At 45.1% G+C, this 18344-nt stretch overlaps 1 protein-coding gene across 1 annotated transcript in view; it reads right to left on the reverse strand.

Moving 5' to 3' along the window:
- The window catches only part of HSPA12B (heat shock protein family A (Hsp70) member 12B), a 72848-nt gene extending 56173 nt beyond the window's left edge, over positions 1-16675 (reverse strand). Inside the window, exon 1 of the mRNA XM_063457549.1 lies at positions 16630-16675. Coding sequence (XP_063313619.1) covers positions 16630-16675 — 46 coding nt within the window. The remainder of the gene's footprint in view (positions 1-16629) is intronic.
- Positions 16676-18344: the final 1669 nt, after the last annotated feature.

Raw genomic sequence — 18344 nt, forward strand, 5'->3', positions numbered from 1 at the left:
GTGAGAGGTTAGTTAGGACTGGTAGGGGGGCAATGTGCAAGATTAGTGAGGACTGATAGTGGGGCAATGTGAGAGGTTAGTAAGAACTGGTAGGGGGGGGGAAAGTGGGAGATTAGTGAGGACTGGTAGTGGGTCAATGTGAGAGGTTAGTAAGGACTGGTAGTGTGTCAATGTGAGAGGTTAGTGTGGACTGGTAGTGGGGAAATGTGAAAGGTTAGTTAGGACTGGTAGGGGGGCAATGTGAGAGGTTAGTGAGGACTAGTAGTGGGGAAATATGGGAGGTTAGTGAGGACTGGTAGTGGGTCAATGTGAGAGGTTAGTGAGGACTGGTAGTGGGGCAATGTGCAAGATTAGTGAGGACTGATAGTGGGGCAATGTGAGAGGTTAGTAAGAACTGGTAGGGGGGGAAAGTGGGAGATTAGTGAGGACTGGTAGTGGGTCAATGTGAGAGGTTAGTAAGGACTGGTAGTGGGTCAATGTGAGAGGTTAGTGTGGACTGGTAGTGGGGAAATGTGAAAGGTTAGTTAGGACTGGTAGGGGGGCAATGTGAGAGGTTAGTGAGGACTAGTAGTGGGGAAATATGGGAGGTTAGTGAGGACTGGTGGTGGGGCAATGTGAGAGGTTAGTTAGGACTGGTAGGGGGGCAATGTAAGAGGTTAGTTAGGACTGATAGTGGGGCAATGTGAGAGGTTAGTGAGGATTGGTAGTGGGGAAATGTGGGAGGTTAGTGAGGACTGGTAGTGGGGCAATGTGAGAGATTAGTGAGGAATGCTAGTGGGGCAATGTGAGAGGTTAGTGAGGACTGGTAGTGGGGAAATTTGGGAGGTTAGTGAGGCAAAATGGGAGATTAGTGTAGTAGGGCCAACGAGGTATTTGTATATGACAATAGAGAATTTCATGGTAGATTTGTTGGTGGAGTCTAGGCTAGTGGGGTTTTTGCAGTAAATAATGAGCCCTGTGAACAGATGTTTTCCTTGGTATTTTTAACTTTTTACGCTGTGGATGACAGGAGCCGTGTGGTTTTAACTACCACGAGTGCTGGGAGAATTCAACTAATTGCAAGTACGCCAGTGACTCCCTCTCAGTCGTATGTTTACACATACTGTATATTGTATGTATTAAAGGTCTAGGTCACTATTAGAAAAATCAGAACTGTCTTATAAACCACCACTAATTAAAATGATTAATTACCAGTAAAGTGCTTCTTCCATCCATCAGCCGCAAATAAATAAATCCTTCTAAAATGACCTCAGCTCCCAAGCTGCAGACGTGAAATGCGATCTGCACCAGGCGATCATTTGTTATTTGATTTGGACACTTTGTGCAACCTTATAAAACAATGAAACTTTGGCCAGCAGCCCTCATCGGCTGCTTTTGGGGCTGAAATGTGATCACTTTGCATCACTTTGCATCACTTTGCATCTGCTGCACAGCCCAATGCTACATAATACTATTTATTAAAACGTAAATTGTGAAAAATCGACAAGGGATTTGCAAATATTTGGCCAAAAACAGTGTCGCTTTTACATGTCGGCTATTTGATGGATAAAGTTTATCAGAAATCTGGAAAAAAAAAAGCCTCTAGATCACTAAGATATTCTTAATTGGCATAAAATGACGTTTTAATGGACAGTTCACCTAGAATTCCCCATATAACTCCTTAACTTAACCAGGGTGGGTGAATCCCTTTCTACTGTCACATTCCTGACATGGCATTGGTACTGAAGGCATTAAAAGGCACAACATGTTTTACATTGATTTTGTAATATATATATATATAACTAACCATTACAGATTGAGTTTGAAGTTCATTGTGAAGCAGTGTGTACCTTATACATGGGTACATTGTATACTTAAAGGTTAGACAAATATACCTCCCACACTTTATGTTGCCAGAGAGACACAGCAAAATAGGGATATACTTGAGCAAGTTTTACTCAACCCCCTGGAACAACAGTAGGCAACAATTAGCTCTCCAAATGTTCTGGACTACATATCCCCTGATGCTTTGCCAGCATTATGGCCGTAAGAGGATTGTGGGAGATGTAGTCTACAACATCCGAAGGTTAGCTACCCCTTATAAGATAACAACTAAATGGTGTGACAGATCCATCTGCATAGACTTATATTGTTGGTTCATCTGTTTGCCTTAATTTCGCTGGATTTCCTGTCCGTATGCCCCTGTTCGTGTGTTTCCCCAAGTACTGATTGAAACTACTGAACGGACGGCCACCCAGGAGAGGAGTGTGCTGCTAGTTAACCTATTGGCCTCAATTAGAACGTTGCGGTTAACCGCAGACACCTCTCCATTCCATTTGTACGGGTGGTCGTCGTTCGTATGCCGACCACGAGGCGGCGGCCATTTTGGGACACGAGGAGAATCAGCGGTGTTCGGTGCAAATCCTATGGAACTAAAAACGGATACTTTATCTTCCGAACACCGCTGGAAGCTGCCTCCCGCCTTCTATTTCGTCGAGGCATACGAACACCGGTCAGTTCGGGAGTTTCTATCATTCGTATGGACTTTACCCAGGTAGCCGTCCCATGGAGTCATTCATATACCGAAGGACTTGTGAAAGACTTTGACTCCATGGCGATTGAACTAGGTACATCGGATCTGAGAGCTATTCGGTAGAAATATGCACTCAGATCAAGGCTATCTGGGGATACGTTACACGAACCATATGCATTCGGTATTTCTGAATTTATGTATTTTATTGTATTTTTCTTATTATGTTTTAAAATGGCGTTTGTCTCTATCCTGGGAGATAATTAGGTTTCTCTCCAATATATTGTACAGTCTTCCACAAGGTCCCCTAGGGGTGTGTCCACCTTGTGGAGACCCGCATAAATACCTGGCAGGTAGCCCCCATTAAACACATTCCTGTTTGACCTTCAAGACGGAGCTTGGTCTCGTTTGTGGAGGGATTTATTATTGGGACAGTACTTTTCGTTATTTCTAGCTGTGGAAGGATTTCGACTGAATTGCTGATCGGGAGTTGCCGCGTTCGTATGCTCCGTTCGGGAGTTTGACGATCGGCTGGATTAAAACTGCATTTCTGGAGAAAGGGGATTATTCACTAAACGGCGGCTTCATTCCCCTGGCGGTGAGTGTCCTAACAATTGGTGGCAAGCGACGGGATGAATCCCACCGCCCAGAAAGCCAGCTACAAATCCCAGGGTGGAAATGCAGTATGAGGAATTAAGGCGTGCTACCCTTAAAGATATATTGGAACGCAGAGGACAATCAGCGAGTAATCTCAAGAAAAGAGAGATTATTTCTATATTATTGGAGATGGATGCAGCACAGGGATTGGAGAGAGCTAATGTGCCTGGCATACTGGATTTAACACCAGAGGAGATACAGTTTAACCGGGCAGTCCATATAAGGCTGGCACACTTTGGCCCCAACCCTGCAGCAGATATTGTGGTCCAGGTGCAAGCAGCAGTAGCAGCACAACAGGCGCTCCAGGGAAGAGGAGCTGCAGCAGCAGAGGTACCCCATAATAATAATGGACGGAGAAAGGTACCCTTTGCTGCATTCCGTAATTTTGTTGAAACAGAGGGAGAGATTGATGGGTTCCTGGCTGATTTTGAAAGGCAGTGTGCCTTACACCAGGTACCCGCAGAAGAATGGGTCACTATCCTCTCTGGGAAATTATCCGGCCGGGCCAGTGACGCTTTTCGGGCCATCCCAGAGGAGGAAATTACCAGTTACCGGGCAGTAAAGGATGCCCTTTTGGCCAGGTACGCTGTCACCCCTGAGGCGTACCGGCGGCGATTCCGGGACACTAACAAGCAGGCTGGCGATTCCTATGTGGAGTGGGCATGCAGAGTACACCGCACAGCAGCCCACTGGATGGCAGGGTGCCAAGCGGTAACTGGGGAAGAGGTGCTGCAAGTATTGTTGTTGGAGCACTGCTTTGACCGGTTACCTGCAGGAGTTAGAGAGTGGGTTAGGGACCGCAAACCCGCTACCTTACCTGAAGCTGCTCGTCTGGCCGATGAATACACAGATGCACGAAAGCTAGACCAGACAGCAGCCAAGGTCCCTACTCGAGTGGAGTACAAACCGGCAGCACCTCCAACCACTACCGTGTATCACCCCCCAGCGCAACGCACCCCCACAATGCCACCAGCAAACAACTATGTTCAGCCAGCCCGATTCAACGCCCGGGATTACTCTCAGCAGATCCGGTGCTATGGATGCAAACAGTTGGGGCACAAGAGACCGGAGTGCCCATTGAACAATACCAACCAAGCGCAGTCATGGAGAAGACCAGCCGGCGGAAATGAGCAGCCACCCCAGCCTTCCGCTCACTGTTTTGAGCAGGAGGAATTTTGGGGTATACTACACGAGGCAGACCCAGTGCAAGCAGCCCAGCAGGATAACCGCAAGACCGTTAAGCTGAATGGTAAAGTGGTCACTGGTCTGAGAGACACCGGAGCCACTATGACCCTGCTCCAAAAGAACCTTGTTTCCGAACACCAGCATACTGGAAATACTGTAGCAGTGAGGGTAGCAGGAGGCGCCGTGTTCCGCCTGCCTGTTGCCCGGGATCATTTGGATTGGGGAGTGGGCTCTGGACATGTGAATGTGGGGGTTATGAAGGACTTGCATGCTGATGTTTTGCTTGGGAATGATTTGGCCCCTTTGGTTTCCGCATATGCTCCAATGGGACCTGCTGATGTCAACCCAGTGACTACCTGTGCTCAGACCCATGCTGCTGGAACCAGCCCACCTGCTGCTGAGACCCAGGTAAGACCCGATTCCCAGACTGATACCCCAGGGCAGACTTTTGTTAGCTGGGATTCCCCAGAGGAGTTTGGGAGGGAAACCCAGGCAGATCCGACTCTCCAGAAGTATAGGGACAGGGCAGATACTGGAGAGGAAGGAGTAGATGGGGAGCGGTATGAGTGGTTGGGGGACAGGTTATATAGGATCCCTAAACCGTCCCAGAAGAGTGTTGCCCATCCGCCGAATCGACAGCTGGTGGTGCCCGCAAAATATCGGCAGGAGATTCTGCGGATAGGGCATGATGTTCCGTTAGCTGGACATCTAGGGTCCCGCCGCACAGCCTATAGGATCATGCAGAACTTCTTTTGGCCAAGTTTTAATCAGGCTGTGCGGATATATTGTAGTACGTGTGACACTTGTCAACGGGTAGGAAAGCGGGGGGACCACGCAAGAGCTAGGCTTATGTCTATGCCTATCATTGGGGAACCCTTTGCCCGCATAGCCATTGACATTGTGGGTCCACTGGCCAGGGCTAGTCCATCCGGTAAGAAATACATTCTCACCGTGGTGGACTATGCCACTCGCTATCCAGAGGCAGTAGCGCTGTCTAACATAGAGGCAGAGACAGTTGCTGATGCCCTGGTTAGTATTTTTACCAGGGTCGGGTTCCCTAAGGAGATTCTCTCTGACCAGGGAACCCAATTTACCGCTGTGCTCACTCAGCAGCTGTGGAGGGTATGCCGCATTAAACCGATACTTAGTTCCCCATACCATCCACAGACTAACGGTCTTTGCGAGCGATTTAATGGCACCCTCAAACAGATGTTGAGGACCTTTTCTGACACTTGCAGAGCCTGGGAGCGATTCCTGCCTCATCTGTTGTTTTCTTACAGAGAGGTGCCCCAGGAATCTACTGGGTTCTCCCCCTTTGAGTTGCTTTATGGGAGAAGGGTCCGCGGACCCCTAGATCTCATTAGAGGCCACTGGGAGGGGGAGACAGAGCAAGAAGGGACCCCCATAGTACCGTATGTCCTGGAACTCTGGGACCGCATGGAGAAACTGTATCTGATGGTAAGAGAGAATCTCCAGGTGGCCCAGCGGAGACAGAGGAGATGGTACGATCGGGGTGCCCGGCAGCGGGTCTTCCAGGTGGGGCAGAAAGTGTTAGTGCTCAAACCTGTGAAGGCAAGCAGGGCCCGTATAAAGTGTTAGCTCAGGTGTGTGAAACTACCTACCTTTTAGCCAGCTGTTCAGATGAGAGGATCCAGCGATCCTTTCATGTGAACATGCTAAAGGAGTATCAGGAGAGAATGTAGCTGCAGTATGTGCCCCGGCTGCAGATGACCCAGAAAACTTACCCCTTCCCGATTTGCTAGAGAGGGACTCCCAGACTGACCTTACTAGCCTTGTACAACTAGGGGACAGGTTGAGCCCCACAGAGAAGGGACAGGCAAGACAGCTTCTGTGGGAGAAGCAGGCGACGTTCTCCCAAGAGCCTGGCTACACTACCCTAGCTGTACATAAGGTCGAGACCCCTGGACAGAACCCCCTGCGACAACCCCCTTACCGTATCCCTGAAGCAGTCCGAGAAGGAATGCGGAAGGAGATACAGGAGATGACCCAGCTTGGGGTCATCGAACACTCCGATAGCCCTTGGGCTTCCCCTGTAGTTCTGGTGCCTAAGAAAGATGGGACCACCCGGTTCTGTGTGGACTACAGGAGGCTCAACGAGCGGACCACCACTGACGCCTACCCGATGCCCCGGGTAGACGAATTACTAGACCGTATTGCCAGGGGACGCTATTTCGGAGTGTATGACGATCGGCTGGATTAAAACTGCATTTCTGGAGAAAGGGGATTATTCACTAAACGGTGGCTTCATTCCCCTGGCGGTGAGTGTTGTGACAAATGGACTCTCTTGATACAGTCACATGGACTCTCTTTATACAGTCACATGGACTCTCTTGATACAGTCACATGGACTCTCTTTATACAGTCACATGGACACTCTTGATACAATCACATGGACACACTTGATACAGTCACATGGACTCTCTTTATACAGTCACATGGACTCTCTTGATACAGTCACATGGACTCTCTTGATACAGTCACATGGACACTCTTGATACAGTCACATGGACTCTCTTTATACAGTCACATGGACTCTCTTGATACAGTCACATGGACTCTCTTGATACAGTCACATGGACTCTCTTTATACAGTCACATGGACACTCTTGATACAGTCACATGGACTCTCTTGATACAGTCACATGGACACTCTTGATACAGTCACATGGACTCTCTTGATACAGTCACATGGACTCTCTTTATACAGTCACATGGACTTTCTTGATACAGTCACATGGACTCATTTTATACAGTCACATGGACTCTCTTGATACAGTCACATGGGCACTCTTGATACAGTCACATGGACTCTCTTGATACAGTCACATGAACTCTCTTGATACAGTCACATGGACTCTCTTGATACAGTCACATGGACACTCTTGATACAGTCACATGGACACTCTTGATACAGTCACATGGACTCTCTTGATACAGTCACATGGACTCTCTTTATACAGTCACATGGACTCTCTTGATACAGTCACATGGACTCTCTTTATACAGTCACATTGACTCTCTTGATCACACTGTAAACATTACGGTATAAAGAGCATGGCATTCCTGTGTTTGTGTCAAACCGGATTTCAAGTGTTTTGACAAAAAAAAAAAAAAAAACTATTTCATTGTTGCTGGGTTTAATCACTAAACCATATGTTGTGAAGAGATGACGAGGGAATTGCAGATATTACGCCAAATAGTAAAAATAGAAAACGTTCCAAGTCAGTTATTTTCATGTCTGGCGATTTAGGCTCAACATTTACAATTTATTTGTATTTAATCCCAGTAAACTGTGATTTATAAAATAACATTAACATTATCTGTGTTAGAACTGGAGGTCTTTTCGAACCCTTCCATTTGAGCCCTGCCATGGCCTGACACATTACCCCTTTGTGACACGTTCAATTAAAGTCAAATGTTGAGTGTTTGAAAATGCCACAAGAAGGAATTTTCAATGAAATGTAGAATAGCTTTCGGCCGGCCGTGTGCCATTATTTGATGTGAAGCCCCCCTGACACAGGATCTCAGACATTGCAGGCTGATTAATACCATCTGTACGCAGAGGGTCTGCTTTGCATTCCCTGTTGCAAAAAAATATTTTTAACTCTTTGAGGTCTAATTGGATGACCATTCTAGAAGACCTTGCTATACACACTTCCTACGCAAATGCAAAGCAAGGCATCATGGGAGTTGCACTTCTACAATAGTGGGGTCCAACTTTTAAAAAAAATTAGATCTTCATTAGCCGGGGGTCTTGCTTTTTGGCCACCCCTGGCTTCAGCATTCCCCTCTTTCAGCTTGATTTAATATACAAGTCTTTTACGTCGGGCTTTGGCTGTACGCTGTATTTAAAGTACGCTCACCATGGTAGTGTGCTCGATATCTGTCGTCACTCTGATTGTATAAATACTGTGAGGCCCCATCAGATCATATTCTCAGCCCAGGCCTCTAGAAATGAGTCCCAGATGGGGTTAACGCCAGCCCGTTTGGGTATCAACTTCACAGAAAAAAATTGCATTTTTGGCGATAGTTAAAAAAGCAGCATTGTTTATTTTGTATTTTCACAAGGAAAAGGATGGTGGCTTTGGTTCAAAGCCTGGACGTCTGAGCGGGAACTTCTTTGTTATGCAGTATATATATTATGATTATAATATGCAAGCTATGTCTGCTAAGCTTCACAGCTGGGACCTAATATCTCAAGAAACAATGTATGAGTTTCAGAAAGCCTACAGACAATTCACCTATTGCCCAGTAACTTACTCTGACTTAGTTCTTCTAACTTAGTTTAGGAGACCATTAAAGGGGCTTCCTGTAAAACACAATATCTCTCCACAGGCCTAGATTTTATGAACATCGTCCTTATTCCATAATTTTCACAGCGACAGTCACATATTTCTTTCTATCAACGCTTTTCTTTTTAATTTAAAAAGAGGAAGACAACATATAATACAGTTACCCCATAGCATGCCAACTGTTCCAAATCCCCAAGATACAGATGAGGATGAGGAAAGGTCGGTGTTCATGGATGTCCACCAAGGTTTCATACAGCATTAACTAGTGCGCTATCCCTCAACTCAGCCGGGTCTTCTGTTTCTTGAGGCTTCTTGATCAAGTTTACTTTCTGTGCTGAAGGTAATAAATTACCGAGGTGCTTAGAGACACATGGATTTTATGGGGATTTGTGCAAAGTTGTAAATGGTAAATCTTTAATAAGTTCCTTCATCTCAGAGAGACACGGCCATGGATTTAACCAGCGTGCCAGATGATGAAGGCAATCAATCTGTCCAAACTATCTTTTCATACAATAAAATCCAATAGCCCAGATGTGTGCAAAAAGACTGTCAGCTGAGCTTCTTTTACACGGAGTGAGTAAGAATTGTGATTTTCTGCATTAACCACTTTTACTGCTCGGTTGCTGGATTTTTGATCACATATAATAGAATTTCACTGATAATTGCCTTGCTTGTTCTTGGTTATTTTGAAACAGCAAGTGTAATGTATTCAAATACCTACTGAAAACTGCTCCCATTCATTCAGACCTATTGTTAACCCTGTAGGGAGAGGGCAGGGAGGTAGTGTAAGAAAGAATAGACCTGAGGTAGCAAAATGACATACAGTAAGACAGAGTATGAATGGGATAGCATAGTGAGGTAGTGTTAGACATAGTATGAGTGAGGTAGTATAGTGAGGTAGTGTTAGAGTATGAGTGAGATAGTATAGTGAGGTAGGGCTAGACAGAGTATGAGGGAGGTAGTATAGTGAGGTAGAGTTAGAGTATGACTAAGGTAGTATAGTGAGGTAGAGTTAGACAGAGTATGAATGAGATAGTATAGTGAGGTAGTGTTTAGACAGAGTGACTGAGGTAGTATATTGTGGTAGTGTTAGAGTATGACTGAGGTAGTATAGTGAGGTAGAGTTAGACAGATTATGAGTGAGGTAGTATAGTGAGGTAGAGTAATGCAGAGTATGACTGAGGTAGTATAGTGAGATAGTGTCAGAGTATGACTGAGGTAGTAAAGTGAGGTAGTGTCAGAGTATGACTGAGATAGTTGTAGCAGGACCCGAGTAACCCGACTGGTTACCTCCACTATGAATAAATGAAGAGACCCATTTCCCCCCTGTAACTGGACGACTGTCCTGGGGGTACAACAACTTTGTCCCCAGTTCCCTCCACTCATCCTCAGGGTTTCCCACCTCTGGGGACAGGGGGTCTTTATCTCATGAGCCTCTGTGTCTGGGAGCCCCAGCCTGGGAAAGCTTCCCACCTCCTGGACTCCCAGTCACAGATAAGCCCGCCAAATCGCCATTGTCCCCAAAGAGTGTCCCCACCAATCTCAGGGACCCCCAGAACGGCAACTGCCACAAGCTGCCTCCGTTCACGGGGTCCCTGGGTGAAACCAAGCAAGGGAAGTGTCTCCTTTCGGGACACAAATGCTCCCCCGGGCCTCCGTTCGCCGGTACAAAAGGCGGCTGTTCAGGGAAGCACTCATTAATTACTTATCTTGTGGATTCACACTTATATTGCAAGTTGCCAACGTTCTAATTGATTGGTGTGAACATTCCAAAGGGCACCGGGGAGGTCTTCGTTTGGGCACCGGATGAGGTGAGAAGCAATCCAATAATGCTCCCCTTAGATGCTGCCACCCAGGGTCAGCACGCGCCGAGGCTTCCCTTGCGGTTTGTGGTTTTTACACCTCGTTAGTAAGGTGTGAACGTTCTAACTAAACATTCTAAATGGGGTCTTGGGGTGGTCCCCGTTTGGGAGATGGACGGAACACGTTCGTATGAGCTCTCCAGAACAGGGGGTAGGTAGAACACACAATACGGGGAAAGACACAGGGAAAGGACACAGCAATTCATGAACAGGTCCCGCCAAAGTAGTATAGTAAGGTAGAGTAATACAGAGTATGACTGAGGTAGTATAGTGAGGTAGAGTAATGCAGAGTATGACTGAGGTAGTATAGTGAGAGAGTGTCAGAGTATGACTGAGGTAGTATAGTGAGGTAGAGTAATACAGAGTATGACTGAGGTAGTATAGTGAGGTAGAGTAATACAGAGTATGCCTGAGGTAGTATAGTGAGAGAGTGTCAGAGTATGACTGAGGTAGTTTAGTGAGGTAGAGTAATACAGAGTATGACTGAGGTAGTATAGTGAAGTAGAGTTAGACAGAGTATGACTGAGGTAGTATAGTGAGGTAGAGTAATACAGAGTATGACTGAGGTAGTATAGTGAAGTAGAGCTAGACAGAGTATGACTGAGGTAGTATAGTGAGGTAGAGTAATGCAGAGTATGACTGAGGTAGTATAGTGAAGTAGAGTTAGACAGAGTATGACTGAGGTAGTATAGTGAAGTAGAGCAATACAGAGTATGACTGAGGTAGTATAGTGAGAGAGTGTCAGAGTATGACTGAGGTAGTATAGTGAGGTAGAGTAATGCAGAGTATGACTGAGGTAGTATAGTGAAGTAGAGTTAGACAGAGTATGACTGAGGTAGTATAGTGAGGTAGAGCAATTCAGAGTATGACTGAGGTAGTATAGTGAGAGCGTGTAGTACAATAATTCTAATTGCTTTTCTAAGCTAATATTTGGGTTAATAGAATGTGATACTGAATTACAATAATTACAGAAAGTAGTTCTGCTCAGGGCAGACACTGGAAGACCTGCATGCTGGCCTTCTGCCAATATAGACAATTAACCTCTGGTATTGGTACAATATGTGTCGCGAGTCTGTGACCTCAGCACGTGACCTCACTGTGCGGCCTGCCCTGACCTCCGACTACTGGCCTGCTCTATCAGTGTCTGACTGCAGATATTGCCTGGTGGTGGTTTATCTTCTGTCTGTAACCTCTTACCATTTACTGGGACTACACATATCATTTACAGCATATAGTTATGATAATATTATATTTCCTTTTCTTACAATTCAACTATTTATTATCTCTATTTTTCGTAATTATTTTTTTACATTTTGCTTAGTCTAATTGGGATTTTAATGTTGAAATATTCAATGTGTTGTCTCTAACTATAAAAGCTATATGATTTATCTGCTAGGTCTGTGACAAAATAAAGATTATTTGCCTCTGTCTGAGATAGTCCATGTACTACATTACATATTATATTACATATTACTATATTATAGCCTTTTAAAGGAACACTCCTGACTCCGTGCACTACCACTACACTGTTTTATTGCCCAGAGTGCCCTTCACCCTCCTTTTGTAAATAGTCACAGCATTTTGGAACCCTTTGACTTCTTGCCAGAGATCCGACAAGCAGCGCTCCCAAACTCCACTATTCCTTGGTGGTGCTGGGCTTAGCTCATTGGTGGAGAGTGATCAGCTGGTGCAGGGTAGGCGCAGGAGCGTTAACATAAAATCCTGCCCAGAAACTCTCGGCTCCCTGCTGTAGAGGTTATGGTGCTTTAAAATGGTAAATATATTGTGGTGACCCCTACGGCCTTCTCTTATTATCAGTAACTGAAAGTTGGAAATTGAGATATAATTCCAAGATGGCTGTCTTCATACTGCAATACCGACAGAACGTAAAGGGTATATATCTGGTAAACTCACTATAGTTCTGTCTGAGGAAAATAATGCAGATCTATTATTGTTTTAATGTAAATTATGGGAAGATGTTTTTCAGTTGGTCCTGACACATAGAATTCTTACAGCTCAGCATCCATATTACGGGGGACTAGAAATGATGTAATTAACGCTAACTTATTAGGGGCACGTGACATTATAAGGCCCCACTGCCGCAGCAATGTATGTTTGTTCTCTTAATTCAAATGAGCTGGGGACAGCCTGAGCATTGTTTGTACTCAAATTCTATCTAATGAATCCCAGAATGATCCTGATGTGCTGATAGAAAATACATGTGACACAGAGTTTGGGGAATTGCTACAGGTGTGAAACTGGGAAAGGATGCTATTTATTAAAGATATTCGAGTTCTGGGTGTGGAAGGAAATCCAGGAATGTTCTGTACATCCAGCAATAGTCTAATTTTAGCAGTGCTTCCAGTTAGATCAGAGTGTGCATTGTCTGCTAGCCATTCTAGAGATGATGTGTATTCTGAGATCTACAGTTCTCTCTCTGCCCAGAATGTGCTAAGACAATGAATGCACCACGCTGGGTCTCTCCTAGGCCAGCAGCAGGAAGTTTGAAGATTATCTCACAGATAATGGCCCCATAGGAGGAATTCTAAAATATCTGAGTTCATGCTCAATATCAGTGGGAGGAAAATTCACACAATTCTCTATAACATGGACCTTGAAATTCTCAGCTGAAATTCTGAGGAAAGTATTGTTCTAGAACTCTCAGTGAAACATTCTAAGCTGTGTATTGGTGTTAGAACTCTTTGTGACAGATTCTAAGCTATGTATAGTATGGGAGGAGTCTAATCTATATATAGTATGCGAGGGTTGGAGACGTGTATAGTATAGGAGGGTTGGGGAGGTGTATACTATGGGAGAATTAAGGAGGTGTATAGTATGGGAGGATTGGAGAGGTGTATAGTACGGGAGGGTTGGAGAGGTGTATAGTACGGGAGGGTTGGAGAGGTGTATAGTATGGGAGGATTGGAGAGGTGTATAGTATGGGAGGGTTGGAGAGGTGTATAGTATGGGAGGATTGGAGAGGTGTATAGTATGGGAGGGTTGGAGAGGTGTATAGTATGGGAGAATAGCGGAGGTGTATAGTATGGGAGGATTTGAGAGGTGTATAGTATGGGAGGGTTGAAGAGGTGTATAGTATGGGAGGATTGGAGAGGTGTATAGTACGGGAGGGTTGGAGAGGTGTATAGTATGGGAGGATTGGAGAGGTGTATAGAGATGATGTGTATTCTGAGATCTACAGTTCTCTCTCTGCCCAGAATGTGCTAAGACAATGAATGCACCACGCTGGGTCTGTCCTAGGCCAGCAGGAGGAAGTTTGAAGATTATCTCACAGATAATGGCCCCATAGGAGGAATTCTAAAATATCTGAGTTTATGCTCAATATCAGTGGGAGGAAAATTCACACAATTCTCTATAACATGGACCTTGAAATTCTCAGCTGAAATTCTGAGGAAAGTATTGTTCTAGAACTCTCAGTGAAACATTCTAAGCTGTGTATTGGTGTTAGAACTCTTTGTGACAGATTCTAAGCTATGTATAGTATGGGAGGAGTCAGTGGCGTACATACCAGGGTCGCGGCTGCGACCGGGCCCGGCCCACCAGGGGGCCCGGCCGCCCTGCGACCCAGGTATGTACCCACAGGGCCAGCCTCTTCTGCTGGGGGGCCCAGGAGCTGGCCACCTCCGGGCCCCCCGAGACTGGCCCTGCTGTCACCCGGCTGGCGGGCGGGCGGGCGGGCGCGCGAGGGAGCACTTTCCCCTGAGTGCTCCCTCTTCAGCTCCCTCGCGCACCGCACTGAAACCGGAGCCGGAAGATGACGTCATCTTCCGGCGCCGGCATCCCTACGCGGCGCGCGAGGGAGCACTCAGGGGAAAGTGCTCCCTCGCGCGCCCGCCAGCAACACCACTGGACCCCAGGGAATCCCCTCAGCTCTCCCACAGGTAAGGAGGCTGGGGGGATTAAATAAAAAAAAAACAACAACGTGTTAGTGTGAGTGTGTTAGTGTGAGTGATTGTGTTAGTGAGTGTGTTAGTGTGTTAGTGTGTTAGTGTGAGTGATTGTGTTAGTGAGTGTGTTAGTGACTGTGTTAGTGTTAGTGTGTTAGTGTGAGTGATTGTGTTAGTGAGTGTGTTAGTGTGTTAGTGTTAGTGTGTTAGTGTGAGTGATTGTGTTAGTGAGTGTGTTAGTGTGTTAGTGTTAGTGTTAGTGTGTTAGTGAGTGTGTTAGTGTTAGTTAGTGTGTTAGTGTTAGCGTGTTAGTGAGTGTGTGTGTGTGTTAGTGAGTGTGTGCGTGTTAGTGAGTGTGTGTGTGTTAGTGAGTGTGTGTGTTAGTGAGTGAGTGTGTTAGTGTTAGAGTGTGTGTTAGTGTTAGAGTGTGTGTCTGTTACTGAGTGTGTTTGTGTGCTTCTGTCACTGAGTGTGTGTCTGTCAGTTAATGTGTGCGTCTGTTCATGAGAGTGTGTGTGTGTGTCTAAAGCACTTACCTTTCTCCAGCGCCGGGCTCCCTTGGCGCTGGGGATCTCTCCGTCCCGATCCGCCTCTCAGCTCCAAATGCACATGCGTGGCAAGAGCCACGCGCGCATTTAAACCGCCCATAGGAAAGCATTACTCAATGCTTTCCTATGGACGTTCAGCGTCTTCTCACTGTGATTTTCACAGTGAGAATCGCAGAAAATCCTCTAGCGGCTGTCAATGAGACAGCCACTAGAGGCTGGATTAACCCTCAGTAAAACATAGCAGTTTCTCTGAAACTGCTATGTTTTCAGCTGCAGGGTTAAAACTAGAGGGGCCTGGCACCCAGACCACTTAATTGAGCTGATTTGATCTGGGTGTCTGTAGTGGTCCTTTAAGTGTATGCGTTTATGCATGCACTGGCGTACATACCGCGGTTGCACGAGTCGCAGCCCTGCGACCAGGTGCCCGCCGCCATGTGTTGTGGCCCCAGCCCGCGCAGAGTAAGCGCGGGGGGGGGGGGGGGGGCCCACGGATCAGTTTTCGCACCGGGGCCCCATGGGTTGTGTGTACGCCACTGGGAGGAGTCTAATCTATATATAGTATGGGAGGGTTGGAGACGTGTATAGTATAGGAGGGTTGGAGAGGAGTATAGTATAGGAGGGTTGGGGAGGTGTATAGTATGGGAGAATTAAGGAGGTGTATAGTATGGGAGGATTGGAGAGGTGTATAGTATGGGAGGGTTGGAGAGGTGTATAGTATGGGAGGGTTGGGGAAGTGTATAGTATGGGAGTATTGGGGAGGTGTATAGTATGGGAGAATAGGTGAGGTGTATAGCATGGGAGGGTTGGGGAGGTGTATAGTATGGGAGGGTTGGGGAGGTGTATAGTATGGGAGGATTGGGGAGGTGTATAGTATGGGAGAATAGGTGAGGTGTATAGTATGGGAGAATTGGAGAGGTGTATGGTATGGGAGGCTTACCCTTACCCTAATAATAATGGGGCCATTAAAACTAATATCTGTAAATTATATCTGTGTTCGTTAGTGTGTGTATGTGTGTGTGTGATGTCTGGAAGTACAGATCTGAATTTTGTGCCTCTCGATGTTTGGTCTTTTGTTTGTCAGGGAATATGGATCTGTGCATGTGTGTGTGTGTGTCTTTGAATATAGATCTGTTTGTGTGTGTCGTGCAGTACGGATCTGTGTTTGTGTGCATGAACCTGTGCATGTGCGTGTTTTTGGGACTATAGATCTGTTTGTGTGCGTCTGTGTGTATGGATCTGTGTGCGCCATAGGGTGGTAGTACAGTTCCATGTGTCTCTGGGAATATGGATCTGTGTGTGTGTACATGGGTATCCAGCAGTACGGATCTGCTCTCCCCATGGAAGAAAATGGCTTGTCCAGTGGCCCTCTCGTATAATAAGTTTGAGACTACTGCCATAGAGAGGAATTAAAACCATCCAAACAAACTATGCTATGAACATGAGTGTAATCTTTTGTACACATTGTCAATATTATTTTCTATTATCGATTTATTTTCCTTCACGTATATGGCAATAAATACCAAAACATAGAGGAGCATTCTCTTTTATATATATTTTAGAATTTTCTTCACATGGTCGTTTAGGCTTTATTCATTCTTAATTCCTTTCCAAAAGTTATAATCGGATGCTACTCCAGATCACGAGCCTTACCTATTTGCAAAGTCTCCATCCTGTTGTCCAGTATAGTGGTGGTCATCTCCTAAAAAAGCAAACACGGTGTGAGTGGCTCGGCTTACAACGATAACAAATAACTTCCAAGAAATAAAAAGCCATTCTATTGGTTATCATTTTATACATATGACACTGTTGGGCTTATTTAATAAACTCTCAATTGTAACAAAATAAACTTTAAATAAAAAATGAAGGCTACAATAGTTTACCTGAAATTATAGCTAATATGGACACATTTTCCAAATCAGAATTTTTTTTCCCAAAATGTTGCCATTTATTTTGCCATTTATTTTGCCATATTAAAATTTTCCATTCAAGATTTTGGGCTAATTTTCTCATCTACATACATTAAACATTTCCTGCAGATAAGGTCCACAGTGACCATGGCACATGTTATTTACAAGACTTGTGGACAAATTTCTCTCAATCTATGGCTGAACGATCTGATTCGCTGATATCTGCCTAATGAATCGATTGGTTCGTCCATAGATTAACTGGCATTGGATTCGTTCAGCGCAGCTCTCAGGGATTTGTGCTTGTCTAATGTTTTCTGTGGGACATTGTATCAGAGATGAATGATCAGATGGACTGAAGCATTGTGTTAGTCAGTGCATGTAATAGTTTGTGATATAAACCTGTTTTATAAATGTGTTGTATGTTGTATGGCTCATATAATATCCTATTACCTTATCTGACAATCTTTTTTTAAAGTGTATTGTTTGCTGTGCTATGGTATGGTTAGTAATGATTTGTGTTTCTTTTACGCACTCCCTGCCCCCTTCCCCTGGGGACCGCTCCCTTCCTTCCCGTTAAGGCAGAACAGGAGGCAGGGTCCCGGGGCTCTAGTCCTGCTGTGTTCCCAAGAGATGCCATTTAGTTTGTCATTAAGAACAAGTTCACAGTTTTATTATACCAGCAGAAACCATGTTATAAAATGTTATCGTGGGGATAAGTTAAAACACACAAAATATTCTGCACTCGTGTTCTGCTCTAGTTTTTAAAACCTGGCCCAATCATTCTTTTGGTGACTTCCATATACAGGCACAAGGGGGAATCTGGAATAAGATATAGGATTACAGAAGAGTACAGGCAGTGCCATTTTGCACTGTTTTGACCCGGAATTATTCTGGGTTTGCTGAAAGAAAGGAACCATATTAAAGAAGGAACTTGTGTAACACGGAAGGATTTGGGTCTCCAAGATTGCTGTTACTGCACTTGGGAGGGATGAGTCCTAGTCACATACACATTCATTTGCACGACATTCAACAGCAGTACAGATACACTAAGCATGATTATTAGAACATCCCCTCCTCTCCCTCAACGCCTGCTAGATGAAGCCCCATATTTGGATCTACAAAACTTCTGTACAGTGTGGGGGCTCGGCAATAATTTATCTGCAGTGATACACAAGAGCTGAGGGGCAACCTGGCAGAGAAATCTGTTTCTCTCCTGCATAAAGACAATGCACTGGAGAAAAACACATTTTCTCTGCCTAAAGAGGTTGTCTCATCAGATTCTATATATATATATCTTTTTTTTTTAAGTTTGGATTTTTTTTGCATAAACAGAATATTTAAGGATTTAAATGATATACATGTAAACAGGTTGTTGATGGAAGGATATTTGTGACATAATTGGAAATGGCTATAATTGTGTTTGTTGCCTTCTTTTTGATTAACAGCATAAACATATTG

This window comes from Pelobates fuscus, chromosome 6 (genome assembly GCF_036172605.1).
Source record: "Pelobates fuscus isolate aPelFus1 chromosome 6, aPelFus1.pri, whole genome shotgun sequence".
NCBI lineage: Eukaryota > Metazoa > Chordata > Amphibia > Anura > Pelobatidae > Pelobates > Pelobates fuscus.